The sequence below is a fragment of the Nicotiana tabacum genome, chromosome 10, assembly GCF_000715075.1.
Source record: "Nicotiana tabacum cultivar K326 chromosome 10, ASM71507v2, whole genome shotgun sequence".
In the NCBI taxonomy this organism is placed as follows: domain Eukaryota; kingdom Viridiplantae; phylum Streptophyta; class Magnoliopsida; order Solanales; family Solanaceae; genus Nicotiana; species Nicotiana tabacum.
Window position 1 is genome coordinate 86,136,119 of NC_134089.1, and position 15,514 is coordinate 86,151,632.

The 15,514-nt window shown below is 36.4% G+C and overlaps 1 protein-coding gene across 2 annotated transcripts; it reads right to left on the bottom strand.

The window, feature by feature from the left end:
• Positions 1-2,635: 2,635 nt before the first annotated feature.
• LOC107760449 (chloride channel protein CLC-f) lies at positions 2,636-12,735 on the bottom strand. 2 transcript variants are annotated; one of them, XM_016578497.2, is made up of 9 exons: positions 12,193-12,735; positions 11,244-11,646; positions 10,293-10,487; positions 8,295-8,749; positions 8,081-8,185; positions 4,949-5,182; positions 4,559-4,771; positions 4,188-4,420; positions 2,636-3,257 (listed from the first exon to the last, which is right to left on the bottom strand). In XM_016578497.2, the coding sequence occupies exons 1-9, from the start codon at positions 12,520-12,522 to the stop codon at positions 3,176-3,178; spliced, it is 2,250 nt and encodes a 749-aa protein (XP_016433983.1). In that variant the 5' UTR covers positions 12,523-12,735; the 3' UTR covers positions 2,636-3,175. The 2 variants fall into 2 exon arrangements, with proteins under 2 accessions (XP_016433983.1, XP_016433982.1); XM_016578496.1 differs by having other exon boundaries at positions 4,188-4,423.
• Between the last annotated feature and the right edge of the window lie 2,779 nt (positions 12,736-15,514).

Consider the following 15,514-nt stretch of genomic DNA (forward strand, 5'->3'; position numbering starts at 1 on the left):
TGCTCGAGGGCGAACAAGCGTTTAAGTATGGGATGTTGATATCCGGCTTAAAGTATGTATATTTATATGCATATTGTCTGCATTTTACTCATGTTTTGTAGATTTAGGATGTGTAATGTAATAATTTGTGCTAATTCATGAAATTTTTATGTGTAGGAGTCATCCAGAGGAAATGTGGGACGAAAGTATACGATTTGAAGAAAAAAGGAAACAAAAGGAAAAAAGTGAACAGTGTAGCGCCCAGGCTAGCGTGGGGCGCTACCTGTGGCCCAACTTCCACAAGCAAGTTTTTTTCCAAAGCCTGGCTAGCGCCCCATGCTACCTTGAGCGCTGGGTGATGGGAAATTGTCCTATTTCTCCCGGAACAAGATTATTTCGACCCAAGATACCCCCAACTAGTATAAAAATAAATCTAAACCTATTTTGGAGGGGATGACGTTTTTAAGAGTAACTTTTGACCAAGGGAGACCACAGAGCAGCCGTGAAGGCCGGAATTCTTCAGATTTCATCTTTCTTCCGCCAAACTTAGTAATTTTTATGTTTCTTTGTATGATTTGTTATTTGGCTACTATGTCAATGTAGATCTAACCTTCACGTTATAGGGTTGTGGTTCTTTCATGATTATTGTTATTCGAGTATTGATTTTGCTTTCTTGATTTATCGTATTGGTTTATTTACTCAATCCTACACTTAATTGTTTAATTGCTTGATCATCAATTGAATACTATCTACGAATCTAGAATTGAACTCAAAAGCGGGAATTCTAGATTGCACATAGGATTGAATAGAGCACGTTCTTGAACCCGGGCATCGGGGAACATATTCGCGATTGGGATAGACATATACCTAATTACCTTGCTTGGTTGATGTACAGGAATTATAAATGAATTCTTGTTAGTTCTAATTCCATATACATTTAGGCGTTAGGTTAGCTTGAATAGGCAAGTAAGAACTCGACAAATACTTATGGGCAAATATTAACCCTGTCAACCAATAAATTAGATGAATTAATTAGTTAATTTAACTGAAGAATACAATAGGAATGTTAGATAGCCCATAACCCTGGATCGTTTTCATTATATTGATAATATAAAAATCTAGATAATTAGGATAGTCTGATCTAGTTAATACTTGATAACAATTCCTCGTGGGTTCGACACTGTATCTTATTACTTTATTACTTGACGATCGTGTATACTTATATGTGCGTTTGGCCGCAACAAGTTCTTATTTAGATAAAATTCACGGCGCAACCAAACTATTAGGCGGCGCAACCGATTGGAGGAACACTATTAGGTCTGCCCGTTATAAGTTTCAATCTGATGCTTTTTTCTTCTTTGTTCCCTTTTATTTTTCGTCTATTATTGCCGATCCCTAAATTAATAGGGGCATTTGCATTTATATCCGTTTTTTTGGGTCACGTTTTAACTTGTGCCCGCTTTGTAAAAAAAAATTGCAAGCATACCCATTTTTTTGCGTAACTTCAGCATACGGGGCTGAAGTAGTAAAGACAATCACGCAAAACTTCAGCATTCTAGTAGACGGGCCTGAAGCAGCAAAAATTATTGAACCAAGTATGCTGAAGTTTTTGTTTGTAATTGCTGAACTTAAGCATAGTAGCTGAAGTTTTGTTCTCTATTTGCTGAAGTTTTTGTTTGTAATTGCTGAACTTAAGCATAGTAGCTGAAGTTTTGTTCTCTATTTGCTGAAGTTTTTGTTTGTAATTGCACTAAATAAGCTGAAGTTTTTTTGTCCTGGATTTATTAGTTTTGTCATTAAGCTTTTTCAAAATATTTAGTTCATTTATAAAAACTTCAGCACTAAATAAGCTGAAGTTTTTTTTTGTCCTGGATTCATTAGTTTTCAAAAACTTCAGCAAAAGATGCTGAAGTTATTTAGTTCATTTATAAAAACTTCAGCACTAAATAAGCTGAAGTTTTTTTGTCCTGGATTCATTAATTTTGTCATAAAGCTTTTTCAAAAACTTCAGCAGAAGATGCTGAAGTTATTTAGTTCATTTGTAAAAATTTCAGCACTATATAAGCTGAAGTTTTTGAAAAAGCTTTCTAACATACTAGATAAATAATCAGATTGCCAACAGTATCTAAATCATAAATTTTGGAAACAATAAACGTGAAAAGAACAAAATTATCATGAAAAGAATCACTAAGTGTGACCTTAAACTTCCCGTACGTGGAAATATTCACAAATTATTGTCTACTAACTTACGTAATTATTTATAATTTATTTTTAAATAATCTGATAAACATACTTATAGCAATCATCCCATGGACTTAAGTTTCATAGCAGCACCAACAACAGCAGAAGAAAGAAGAAGAAAACGACGGAGCAGAAGGAGGAGGAGAAAGGGGGCTGGAGTTGTTTAAAAAATGGGTACAAATTAAAACTTTTTAAAAATATAAGTATAAGTTAAATAGGAGCGACCAAATAGGACGACCCGTGCAATTTTTACAAATTAATATTCTTGAATCACAATATTAATACTCAACAACGGAAGGGTACAGACATCACCATATCACTAGCATAATTTGTTATTATTACACGTGTTACCTTCTTGTAATTTTACCCAAAACATGTTACATTAGGTATTTAATTCACTTGCGATGAAAACAAATTGAGGTAAAGGTAATCTTAACAGTTCAAAAGAGTATCAATATAATTTCAACTATTAGCAATATGCTGCCTTTCGATTTGCTAATATAATCGTCAATGGCGATATTGCTTTGAATTTATCCTGAACTATCAAGTATAAGTTTCATTTACAAAATGTCAAATGTCAAATTTACACGGGTACACTGCCTTTCCGATTTCAGCAAATACAACCAAAACTGTTGAGGAAAATTTATGCTATTAAGCACGGGCTCTGTAGGCAGCCTGGTTCGGCGTGTCCGCTCCAGAAACAAGCAGGTCACTAGCTTGACAAGGAACCTCAATTTCTGCACGCAGCATAAGTTAAAGAATAGGAATATACAGTAAATTTGATATATCTGCTGATGTCCAACTAAGGTGGTAAATTTCTTGTTGCAGCTTGTCTTCCATTCTCGGACTAGAGAAGAGTGCAGCAAAGTTGTATATACCAACTGATGCTCAACTATAGAACTAAACATAAGATTTCTTGTTGAAACTTGCTATTGATATTCAGTGCCTTGAGCAATTAATGGCCATTTGTTACAATGTGCTTGTCATTATCTTCTTCACTCTGCTGGTAGACCGACTTTCGGCGACTCACTTCACTCCTGCGGAATCTATTACGTTCAGAAAAACACTGACAATACAAAAACCAAGCACTTCTAGATAATTCAAATGACACAGTTGAGTAGTTTTACTCTTCTTCCTCCCCTCTTTTTTTTTCCTCAGGAGAAAGCCGAAAGGTACAGCCTATTAGGCATCAGCACAAAGGTTTCGCTGGAAGCCAATTTACAATTCAGAAAAACAAAAGTACATCCTTGTTCATCTTACAAGGATTTCTAAACACCCTAGTCAAGTTCAGCTTGATCTGCATAGTTTTCTTTACACCAAAAATGAAATAACAAAAGATAATTCATCTTAATTTTCTGGGTTGAGCTACTTCTATCTTCAAAACCTTCCATTTCTTTCCTTCCTTTTACTTACTTGGTTAGAAACATATTAATGTTCTTTTGTAGTTGACTATCGGAAGCAAGCTAGACAAGATCAGACTTGGCCAAAGACTAAATATCAAGGTCATACTCACAACCTACCCTCACCAAGACACCAACCAACCTAGACAAAACACCGGCCATAAGAAGTGTTCAATCGTGCTATAGCTGTACAGTCCTTCACACTTATTTTTTCAAGCTCTAATTTAGCACCAAATTTTAAAAGAACCCTATAACTATCACTTAAGCTCACATTCATTCACAGGCCCGCATAACAAAGATTTCTGCTAAATTTCCAAAAGATAACACCATTGGATTTGATAAGTTTGCAATTTAATTCTCTGGATAAAGCTACTGGTAGGATCTACAGCTAATGCAAGAACAATTGCCATTAATCCATTCTTTTTTCTTTTTTAAATTCCACAAAAAATAGAACTTCTACTCTGTGACTTGCATACCACATAGAACCAAATTTAAAATCTTGGATTAGAGAGAAAGGGAACAACATACAAGTACAATAGGAGAAACTACATTGAGAAAATGCAAAACCTGATTGACTCCTCTATTGAATCATAACGCAGAATAGCAATAATTCTGCGCTTTCTTTCTCTTCTGAATTCTCCACCACGTTTGACCACAGGCAATTGCTTAATTCCTTTGGCCTCCATTAGTTGCTTTGCAGTTGCTAGATCCGTATCAGGATAACAAGTTAGGAGTCCACAATCTTGGCCACGATAGCTTATTCCTCTTGTGCATATAGAGGACACAAGACAAGTATTTGCCTGCTAAATCATGTAACTAAAGTAAGAAAAAGCAGGAACGTGCAGGGAGTGAACTCCCCGGGGCAAAGACGGGAAAGAGAAAACAAAAGAACTGAACATTAAAAGACATTTGGCATGATGGCAATCTAAAGCGCATACATCCGTGACTGATAAATCACTGTTAGAAGAATCCCCATGGCTCTTAAACAAACTTCTTTTGACGTCAGCATATGTTAGAATTCCTTCCAAATAACCTTCAGCACCAACCACAATAACGCAACTCTGTTGGCCGTCATGCATGCACTCTAAAGCTTCTTTCACATTTTGGCTCGGAGAGACCTTCAAATAATCATTTGACATGGCCTGAGAAACCTAATAGAAGGAAATACACATTAGAAACTTGACGTACCTAAATCATAGAACAAGTGTTCAAAAGAAAATGAGGCGGTGTTTGGTTCAAAAAATCAATAAGAAAATGAAACCTGAGTATGAGATCCATTAAAACACAAACTTTTCCACATTCTTAGGTGCCGAAAGCAAAGATAGTACCTTTAGATCTTCCAGAATGAGACCTTCATCAAATGATTCACGACTATTATGACTCCCAATCACCAATAGTTCCAAGTCATTTCCCTCACCAGATTTCCTCGGAACATTCCCTTCATTTTTCTCAACTGGTGAAAGAATTGAGTATCCTTTTGATGCAAACTTCGCTTCTGATACATCCGTTTCCTTTGGCTGGTCTGTAACAGAAGGCACCCATATTGCCAGTCCAACAGCACCCTAGTGAAGAAAATTTAAAACACTTGCATGATTAAAAGGTGCAAGTGTTACCCCACATATCATTATGGCATTGAAAATTCAAGCTATAATAACAAAGAACATCCATGCGATTGTACAAAGATAACTGAGATCCACTAACTAGCAAACCATATGGTCAGGCATTATTACTACAATCTGAAAAAACTATAGCTCTACATGGAAATAACCCTAAGTTATTTATACAAACACATAAGAAAAAATTTCGATCTTCCAAGTTCAATCATCTTCACCCCAACCCCCAAACAAAAAAAAATTAGCTAGGAAGGCAATGCAGTATTCTATCAAAAATCTCTGAATCTGTATGGGGAAAATACACATGGTTATTGCAACCAGCATTTTTGTTACTTAAAATAAATAAATAAATGTGTCTCTCTAACTTAAGCTTCTAGATGGGGCAGTCAAACAATTCCACATGCTACAAGAGCAGGTAGAAGTAACAGTTGACTCCATTCCAGATGTTTATCAATGCCATTCTTCATATACCTCAGCTCAGAGAAGCTGATCCTCTCCTTCTTCACCTAGTGGCTAATGCAAAGTCCAGGTGTGTTTAGTCTACTTCTTCATGCAAGTGATCTGGAATGAATAAATGAATGTGTCCCAACTCTAACAGCTTAAGCTATTAGATGAGGTGGCAAACAAATCAGCAAGCTTTTTATTAGTAAGTTATGTTATACTGTCGTTTCTAGAAGTGTTAACATGCAGAGATATGTTCCTGTTCTATAATTGAGTGATGCGAGTGATGCGAGCATGAGTTTGCCTGTCCAAACTAAGATTTCAACCATACTTATTCACGGTTCTTCCGATTGGAGCTCAAGGAATCTTCCTAGTGGATTTAATTACTAGGACGCAAGTAACCAACAAGCCTTGTAATAGCAAACAACTAAGATTTTGCAGAACTCTGGTCGTTGGTTGGCTGGTAAAAGAGGTACTCCCTCCGTCTCAATATATGTGTCTTAGTTTGACTGGGCACGGAGTTTAAGAAGTAAGGAAGACATTTAAATCTTGTGGTCTTAAACTAAAGATTGTGTAATGCACCAAAATGCTCTTGAATCTTGTGGTTATAAATATGTCATGTGGAAAGTTGGGGTTGAAGAGTTACTAAATATAGAAAGAGACGTTCTTTTTGAACCAGACTAAAAAGGAAAAGTAAGGCACAGAACTTGAAACAGAGGGAGTAGTTAAATCCTTAAGTAAAACTTTTCCATTTCGGTGTTCTATCTTTCAGTTGAACTGAATTAGAATAATTCCATCAGATATCTAGACCCTTTACTAATGAAATCAAGAGACGTAATGAATCATTTATTGTTTTATATATTAAGCACTCTACATTTTCAGCTTAATATTTGGTATTTCTGCTGAAGATTGGACTAGACTTCAATACAAGGTCTTCAGATGAGATCAACACCAACAACAACAACATACCCAGTATAATCTTACATAGTGGGATCCGGAGAGGCTAGTGTGAGGCAGACCTTACCCCTACCTTCAGATGAGATCAATCTTTACTAAATCAAATCAACGAGATAAGTTAAACAAAATATTTGTTAATTTATTTATTTGTAGGAAACTCAGTATTTTAGCTCTATCTTTCCTAGATATGGTGGCAACTTTACTCAAGATTGGGCTGGACTTCAATAAATAAATGCTTTTTGTTTCCCGATCGTAATAATGAACAGACATTTCCCCATTCGACTTCGATGGGTCCACAAGATACCAGATAACCTAGAGTATTAGGAGAACTAACACGTCTGGAAACTAGGAGAGCAAGTTAGATTTATCTCATACAATTTTGTAACTCAGTTAGAAAGCATTCTAGATCTAATTTTACATAGATCGTGTCCGATCCTTTATTGTATAAATCCGGGTGTTCTATAGGATTCCATTAACTCCTAGTTGTCAAATATACAAGTCATATTTTTATATGTGAAAGTCCTATAACGGTTAAGTCTTACTATAGTACAATAATGTGTTTAAATCCCAGCAGAGAAAACATTAGGTGATTTCTTCCTCTCTGCTAAGCCTTGGTAGGCTACCTATGCTGGTGGGAGATAGCAAGTACATGCTGGAATATTCGCGATGCTTGCAAGCTGACTCGGACACACACGGACACAAATATATATATACATACAATGTAATATTACATTATTATGTGATGTAATGTAATGTAATATAAGAGAATTAGGCTCCTAACTACAGAATACTCTCCTCCTAATTATAGAATGCTCTCCTACTTTCTAGCCCTCTGACTTCTCATATGTAGAGTGGACAACAGTCCAACGTGTCAGGATCATTTGTCAACCCCTCCCCAGAGTGATTTCAACCAAGATTTAAGCAAACTACTTGATCTTATTTCACCCAAAAATTTCTAATTTAGTCTCTTCCAGCAGAATATTCGAATAAGGGCCAAACGATACACACAATCCAAATTTGGAGGTCAAACACACACTAAGAGCTCAAATTCAATGCAACAAAGTTAAAATTTAGTACAAACAAACAGCCATACTGCCACAAAGTTAAAACTCAGATACATAAATAATGATTCCCTAAGATATAACTTGTAAAGGCAAATCAGACATCCATGAAAGTCAAGAAACCTTGATTTCAGGATGAAAGAAACTCAGAAGTAACTCATACGTAATAAAAGTACATTTCCTCCATAACCTAGTATGACAGCCATCCATCAGAAAGAAGACTTGGGTTAGTAGAAACTATAAAGTAAGAAAGATTATGTGACAGACTTAAGTTACTCAGAAGATAGGAGATTATGGACATAGCTAGGTGTTTAAGCAAGTGAAACAGCTTTTAGTAACACACATGAAAACAAGTAGAGCTAGTGAATCTTTGTTCAGCAAGACTAACCATGAGAGGAAGCAAAATTCTATAATCTTTTGTCAACTCAAACAATAAGAGCACTGAAGTCAAAGGCACTGAGCAAACGGAAGCTAGTGTAGCAGCCATTCCCACCTACATTGTTTAAATTTATCCATTAGAAAAGTTTACTTCCTAAACTGCAATGAAGTGTAATAAAATAATTGTTGGGAGAAAGTAATATGGAAAAAGTATATCATCTGACCAGTGCATATGCCTGTGGCTGAGCAATAGCAGCATTCCCTGGAATAGCTGAATTTATAAGTTCCCCAGCTAGCCCTCCAAATACAGCACCTACAGCAGCACCTATCATTAAACTTGGTGCATACAATCCACCAACAAGGCCAGACCCTTTGCACAAAGCAGTGGCCACGACTTTAGCAGCAACTAATTGGGCTAGCAATCCGATTCCAGGTGCAGATGCAGTCTTCCCAGTATGAAGGATTTCATCAACATTAGTGAAACCCCAATAGAGAATTCCAGGATATCTAAGAGCTATTACACCAGCTCCTAAACCCCCCAAGGCAGGGCAGACAACATCAGAAAGTCCAAATTTTTCCTTGAGGAACTGAAACCCCTTGGTGAACCAGGACACCAATCGAGTGAAAGCCACACTTACCACTCCACACAGCATCCCCAGTATCAGATACAATGGAAGCTCTACAAAAGGAAGATTCTTAAGCATTCAGAAAGAAATCTATATTGAATAGAATGACAATCAAGACAGAGCTTATGCATGTAAAAGCATGAAGTAACATGATAACCAGTTATCTACAACAGTCATCACTTTATCCACTCCCTTTCTAAAAATCTATCATACAGGAAATGACTACAGCCCACTTTTACACAATCGAAAGTCCGAGATACTGAAAGAGGTTAATCGTTAAGCATAATCATAGTACGTGTCAGTGTTGTAAATATCGCTCGCCTCAGCGCTAATAGCATGAGGCGATGAGATGCGAGCCTCCAGCGCTATTTGCCTCTTGCATGGCGATTTCAAAAAGGCGAGCGCCTCTGCCTGTGTAGCGAGAGGCACTGTGTCGCGAGAAACGCCCTGTAGCATCGCTTTTTGAAAAAACGAAAAGAAAATGGCAGCAGACCAGCGATTAAAGAAAAAATTTAGGGCTTCAGCAATTTCTTCTTCTTTCTCCTTCAAGTCGACCCAGTCACATCAACGATTCTTCTTTCTTCTTCAAGCTTCTTCATCAGGTATGCTTCTCTTCATATCTTTTCTTCTTTCTTCTCCCTTCTTCTTCTTCGAGTTTCTGCCCTTTTTTTTCTTTCTTCTTTCTTGTTTCTCCTTTCTTTCTTTCTTCCTTTTTCTTCTTCTTCTCTTCTTTTTCTTTTTTGCTCTGTTGTTTTGGATCGAGCAGCAGAGAGCTTTTTCTTTCTTTCATTATTTCTTCCTTCCTTCCTTCCCTTTTCTTCTTCTCTTTTTTTTTTTTTTTTTTTTTTTTGGCTCTATTTTCTCCTTCACGGGCAGAGGCAGAGAGCTTCTTCAAACCTGAGTTTTTAATTGATATATTTTTGAATTGATATATTTATTAATATATTATTGTTATTGAGTATGTGTGTGTGTGTATATATATAATTTAATATTTTTATAATTTAATATTTTATTTTTTTATATAAATTGTCGCTTCACATCAAAAAGGCGAGCACTTCGCTTCTCGCCTCAGTGAAGCGGGCCCTCATCGCTATTTGTCGCCTCACGCTATTCAAAACATTGGTACGTGCTAAAAACTTGAATAGCACACTGACTCCAAGTTACGAGCTAACTAATGTGTGCCTATGCGTGGAAAAATAAGAACACGTCACTGTTTTCCTTGTTACCATCAAAAGCGCAGTATATTCACATGTTACAATAGGCATATAGAAGCGAAGAAAAGAGTGTTTGATGTTATGTCTGAAAGACAGTATGTAAGTATGAACAGATAATACCAACAGTAAACATTCTCAGGAGAAATGGTAAAAATAGAGCAGAAATGCAACTCCCAGTTCCCTGATTAAAAAAATTTCCATCCAACAATGCAACATGAACAGCAACTGTGTGCAGCGAAATTGTGAAAGAGCAAATATCCATGGCAATTGGTACAAGCGCAGATACACCATAAATAAAGAGAACAGCAGCCACGGAAATACCGAAGCACTGATGTAGCAATGTTTTAGCCATGATAAAATAAACCAGAATTAGATCAAATACCAGCAGCAGATTTCATATCATACGTGGGCACTGTGAAAGCCTGTTTCTCTCCAAGTACTGCATTTGATACAGTTGATGATATAACAGAAGCCAATATGATCATTGCAGTTGTAAATGGGGGTGAATTTTCTGCACGGAGTGGTCTTAAAACTGTTTCAATCGCAAAGAAAGAACCCGCTACCGCTGCATTGAAACCTGTAGTACAAGAAACTTAAACCTGAAGATCCATCCACCAGCTGAGGCAAGCTCCGGCAAGGCACAAAGCTCCACAATTCACACAGACAATTATACTGTCCCATACATACACATATCAAGAAGTACACTAAGGAGGAATATGTATGTGGCATATCGACAAACATAATAAGCAAGTATATCTCCTTACAATTACAAACAGCCTTTGGGAACACAGAAGTCATATTAGCTTGCAGGAATAGTTTCTACTCCTTTGATAATAAGACCCATATTGAACATTTCAAGCCCAAAAGACTTGCCGGCTTTTCTATACAACAAATAAAGGGACAGCTGGGCGCCAAGGCGACAGCCTATTTTGGTGACACTGTTTCATTTTTGGGAAAGAGAAAGGTCTCTTGGGAATGAAGTAAAAGATGGGAAAGCATGAGAGTCTCTTTAGTGCTCTTAGTGTCACTCGAATATGCATGAGATTCATAATCCATAGAGGCAATAACATAGCAAAAACCTTCCTAACGAGAGAATTTTACAAAAATCATCCGTTCATAATGGTTTTGAGATCGAGCAACCAATGTCTCTGATCTTTGTCAATGTCCCTAGATTACCTCTAACCTCTCAGTGATCATCATACCAGAATTTATAAACAAACCGTGCATCTTCCAGACATATAATTTTGCAAAAGGTCTTATACTCTTCATTACTTAGGAAGTGATAAACGAAAAAACTCCTGGTTCAGATACTTCGTAATGGGAAACAGCATACCTGAAGCAATTCCAGCAGCTGCACCAGCTGCAATAAGAGCTATTCTTCTTTCCCGGTTGTTTTCCATCATCACTGAGCATCCATAGGCACATGACTTCCCAATATCTACACTAGGGCCTTCAGGACCCAAAGAACAACCAGTACCTAGAGTTATAGCAGCCTGAATGGCCTTCACTGTAGGGAAGATTCCAGCAATCAAATCAAATCCTTGTCCCTGAGAAGAACTGGACTGTGTTATTTGGTCCAATATTTCAAGCAGACCATGCAGCATGCCAACAATGACTCCACCCAGAACTGGTATTAAAAGTATCCGGTGCCAAGTATCAGCTAGTCTTTGCAAACGAAGCCAAGCAGCACCATCGTTAGGAGTACCAGCCCACGCCCACTCGTGTATTACGTGTACCTAAACAAATATCCTCGTTGTCATCCAAAACAAGAAACGATACTGTTCAAAGTAACTCTCTAAATGCAACACCTTTAATCAACAAAGAAAATGGTCGGATAAACTTGCAAGTCACAAAATCAGTCCCGCTACATGCATATTCCCTCATTAAAACACACGCATACAGAAGAACTGCGGCTACTCATTAACTTTAGATCTATACTGTGGAAACCCTACAACCCCAGGAAAGAGACTTAAGCAAATAAATAAGAGGAATATCTTTAAATATAACATGCAGATTTCCGAATGCAACAGCATTTTGCTGTTCCCAATGTCCATAATTTTTAGCTTTCAGATTTTGGTACTAAATAAGAACCCTAATGTGCTTTAGAAGATAAACTATATAGTATTGGACTGATACACGCCAGAATAGAGTATAACGGTCCCCATTGGAGGTTAAATTTCTCATATTTGTCCAGTTATTGGAGGCAAAAATAAGTTCATTATAAGCCAACCGAAGAAAGGAATAAAAAGCTATAAAATTTTGAAAGAAAAGCTGAAACTAACCCCGCGGTTAAAGGCGGCAACACAAAGGCCAGTAGCAAGGCCAAGGAGACATCCAACAAGCAACATCGCCCATTCCGGCGGAGCACTATCGCCGAGAATTTCATCCGAAACACCGCGATTAGAAGAAGGAGAAGACGACGAGTTTTGGTCCCTATCTGATCGCTTTATATCACATGATCGCCGACCCGAAAAACCTCGATCCAACCGCTTTAATAGATCCTTAAAGCTTCTGGTATTCGTTCTCCTCGGCGACTGGCTTTCTAAATCGCCTTCTGACGCCGATGAAGTAGAACGTAATAAAACGTTGTGATCGTACTCGCCTCCCGACATATTCTCGATTTTTTCAAAGGAGAATTACCTGCGATTCCACGGCATGCATTCCGAAGAATTGGGTGTTTAGAGAACTCCTATATTTTTGGGGCTCTGTAGGTAACTTGTCGCCGTCGCTATCAGAGTCGGGTTTTAGACTACTAACGACGGGAAGTGGAAAACTGCGGTTTAATCCCACAAATATTCCAATCATCGAACAAGAAAGTTTGGTACTCCTACTAATTTTTTTTTTCTTTATTTTTGGGCGTAATAAACATTGTGCCCCGACTACCAAAAAATTGCACATGTGGCATTTTTTTAAAAAAAATAAAATTGCATGGGGCATCCTATTTGGTCGCCTTCATTTAATTTATACTTATTTTTTAAAAAAACTTTTAACTTGTACCCCTTTTTAAACAACTTCAGCTCCTTTCTCCTCTTCCTCCTCCTTCTCCCAGTGATCTCCATATCTCTCCGAAACTTAACATTGATGTAACAATACTGTGGCTTCACTCAATTCCTCAGAAGTCATCTTACTATACATAATTATGATAATTGTAACGTAAGAAAACCTTTTTGTGATATGGTTGATGTAACTCAAAATATTTTTTTACGTCATTAGTTCAAATCTCAAATATAATTTTGCATTTCTTTGAATCTCCTTGACACCGTCTCCATCGTCGAGATGCTATGGTCAAGCAGAACCATAATGTGTTTCTCGACGTTTCGATCCAGAATAAATTAATGAAGCCATCTCCTTACTTAGAATACGAAATTTGAAAGGTCAATCTTCCTCCCCAAAAAATAGAAACTTCAGGAGTACATACTCTAAGGGTTTTAAAAACTTCAGCTCTAGAGTTGAAGTTCGCCAGTTACAAACAAAAACTTCAGCTCTAGAGCTGAATTTCGCTAGTTACAAACAAAAACTTCAGCTCTAGAGCTGAAGTGCGACAGTTACAAAATAAAAACTTCAGCTCTAGAGCTGAAGTTCGCCAGTTACAAACAAAAAACTTCAGGTCTAGAGATGAAGTTCGCTAGTTACAAAACAAAAACTTTAGCTCTAGAACTGAAGTTTGCCAGTTACAAAAACAAAACTTCAGCTCTAGAGCTGAAGTTCGCCAGTTACAAAACAAAAACTTCAGCTCTGGAGCTGAACTTCAGGCCCAGCTACTAGAATACTGAAGTTTTGCATGATTGCCTTTGCTACTTTAGCCTCGTATGCTGAAGTTATGCGAAAAAGCGGGTACGCTTGTAATTTTTTTGCAAAATGGGCACAAGTTAAAGCGTGACACAAAAAGCAGGTATAGATGCAAATGCCCCCTTTTTTTAGGCAACTCTTCAATTTTTGTCAATATTTCGAAAGAAATATATATAATCTCCAGTTTGCATATAGTTTTATTTAAATGTTTCAACTTATGTGTTTACCTTTAAAATTATATAACAATTAAACTTATAAGTGGTTTTAAGGATACGCGATTTTACTTAGTACAAACTGAGAAATATGAGAATTAATGTTAGAAATTAACTGTAAAATAAAATAAACCAATATAATGAGCGAATATGGCCTTCGAGCTAGATCGCCCTCGAACCAGCAGAGTATGCTAAAAAGAGTATGAACCAAACAACAGAGCTTAAGAGAGAAATTTTTAATATATTACTTTGTTATGCGTGAATAAGATGTTTACAAAATGATTAGAATCCCCTTTATACAGTAGAGGAGTTCCACTTATGGTACAATTCTGAATATAGAAGGAAATCCCATGATTGGCTAAATGTCCGACCTTGACTTGATACGTGTCAAGATTTCCGCCACGATTCTTGCCCGATCACGGATATCTCGGCTTTCTGTTATTCGACTTTAGCGGACCTTCTTCGATCTCTACCCGGTTCGGTCTCGATCATGGCTGGTCTCGTTCTTGATCGATCACCGATTAATGAGCTTAGCAACCCATCTCTGTGCCATGGTTCGATACAATGTGGGGCCAAGCTTTGATATGCCACCCTGTTTCGATTAGCCGTCCAAAATTAAGAAAGCCCGATTTTAACCGTATACATTATATAAATCTATTCTTTAACATGTTCCTCATCTTAAATGAAGGAGGAATATAAAGTTGAAATAATTTATGGGTGTATCATTTATACTCCAACTTTGCTTTAGTTTTTTAAAACATTGGTTAGTACTTTTTTAAAATTTTTTTTTTGGTTATGTACACCTTTATCGCGGTCTTTTGTCTAGAATCAAGTGATTTCATTTCTAATGTTAAATCTAAAAGCATTCTTATATATATTAGAGTACTATCTTTTTACCTTATCTGGTTCTAGTTGAAATGTGTTTCTTGCTTTAGTTTTTTTAATTCTAGAATATTCAGACATGTCTAAAGTTGTATTTAAATGGATCAGAGAAATTTCCTAATAATGCAAAGCGCGAACAATATTCATAATTTCAGGACGATTATGGACTTGTGATATCAGAATTGCTTGGGATGACTTTCCATCTCTATACCATGAGATACTCTTTACAAGATGATATTTGTCTCCATAATGGAGAGGTACTAGCTACTGCTCCAGCTTTTATAGTCAACTAGCATTAGAACTCGCGCACTGCGCATTCAATATTAAAGAATATTTATTATTTTAAATTACAATTTATAGTTTTATTATATTATATTATGCTGTGTCAATAAAATTTCAATTGGCATCTTACTTTTCAATACAATATTTCATTAAATAAACTATATGAAATTAAAGAAAAATGAATTACATAATCATCGTATAACATTTTGTTTCTTATTTTATTTATTATTTAGTATTATTAAATTATTAATATGACATTTTATTAGCGTGCCACTTGCCTTAATATCAATGTTCACTATTACTTCTTAGAAAAATTATTTTTAAAATTTTATCTTATTATTCGCAATTCTTCAATTTTCTAAATTTGTCAATAATATATTTGTGTATTATTTACGTAATTTATTTATTATTTTAAATTAATTCAAAGTTAAATATCCTC

Bases quoted from the DNA above. Each gene is read 5' to 3' on its own strand.
- LOC107760449 (XM_016578496.1), bottom strand. From the start codon at position 12,522: ATGTCGGGAGGCGAGTACGATCACAACGTTTTATTACGTTCTACTTCA. The intron at 11,647-12,192 runs GTTAGTTTCAGC...ATATTTGTTTAG, and splicing joins TTGCCGCCTTTAACCGCGGG to GTACACGTAATACACGAGTG. The intron at 5,183-8,080 runs GTTAGTCTTGCT...TTTCTTCACTAG, and splicing joins GAATTTTGCTTCCTCTCATG to GGTGCTGTTGGACTGGCAAT.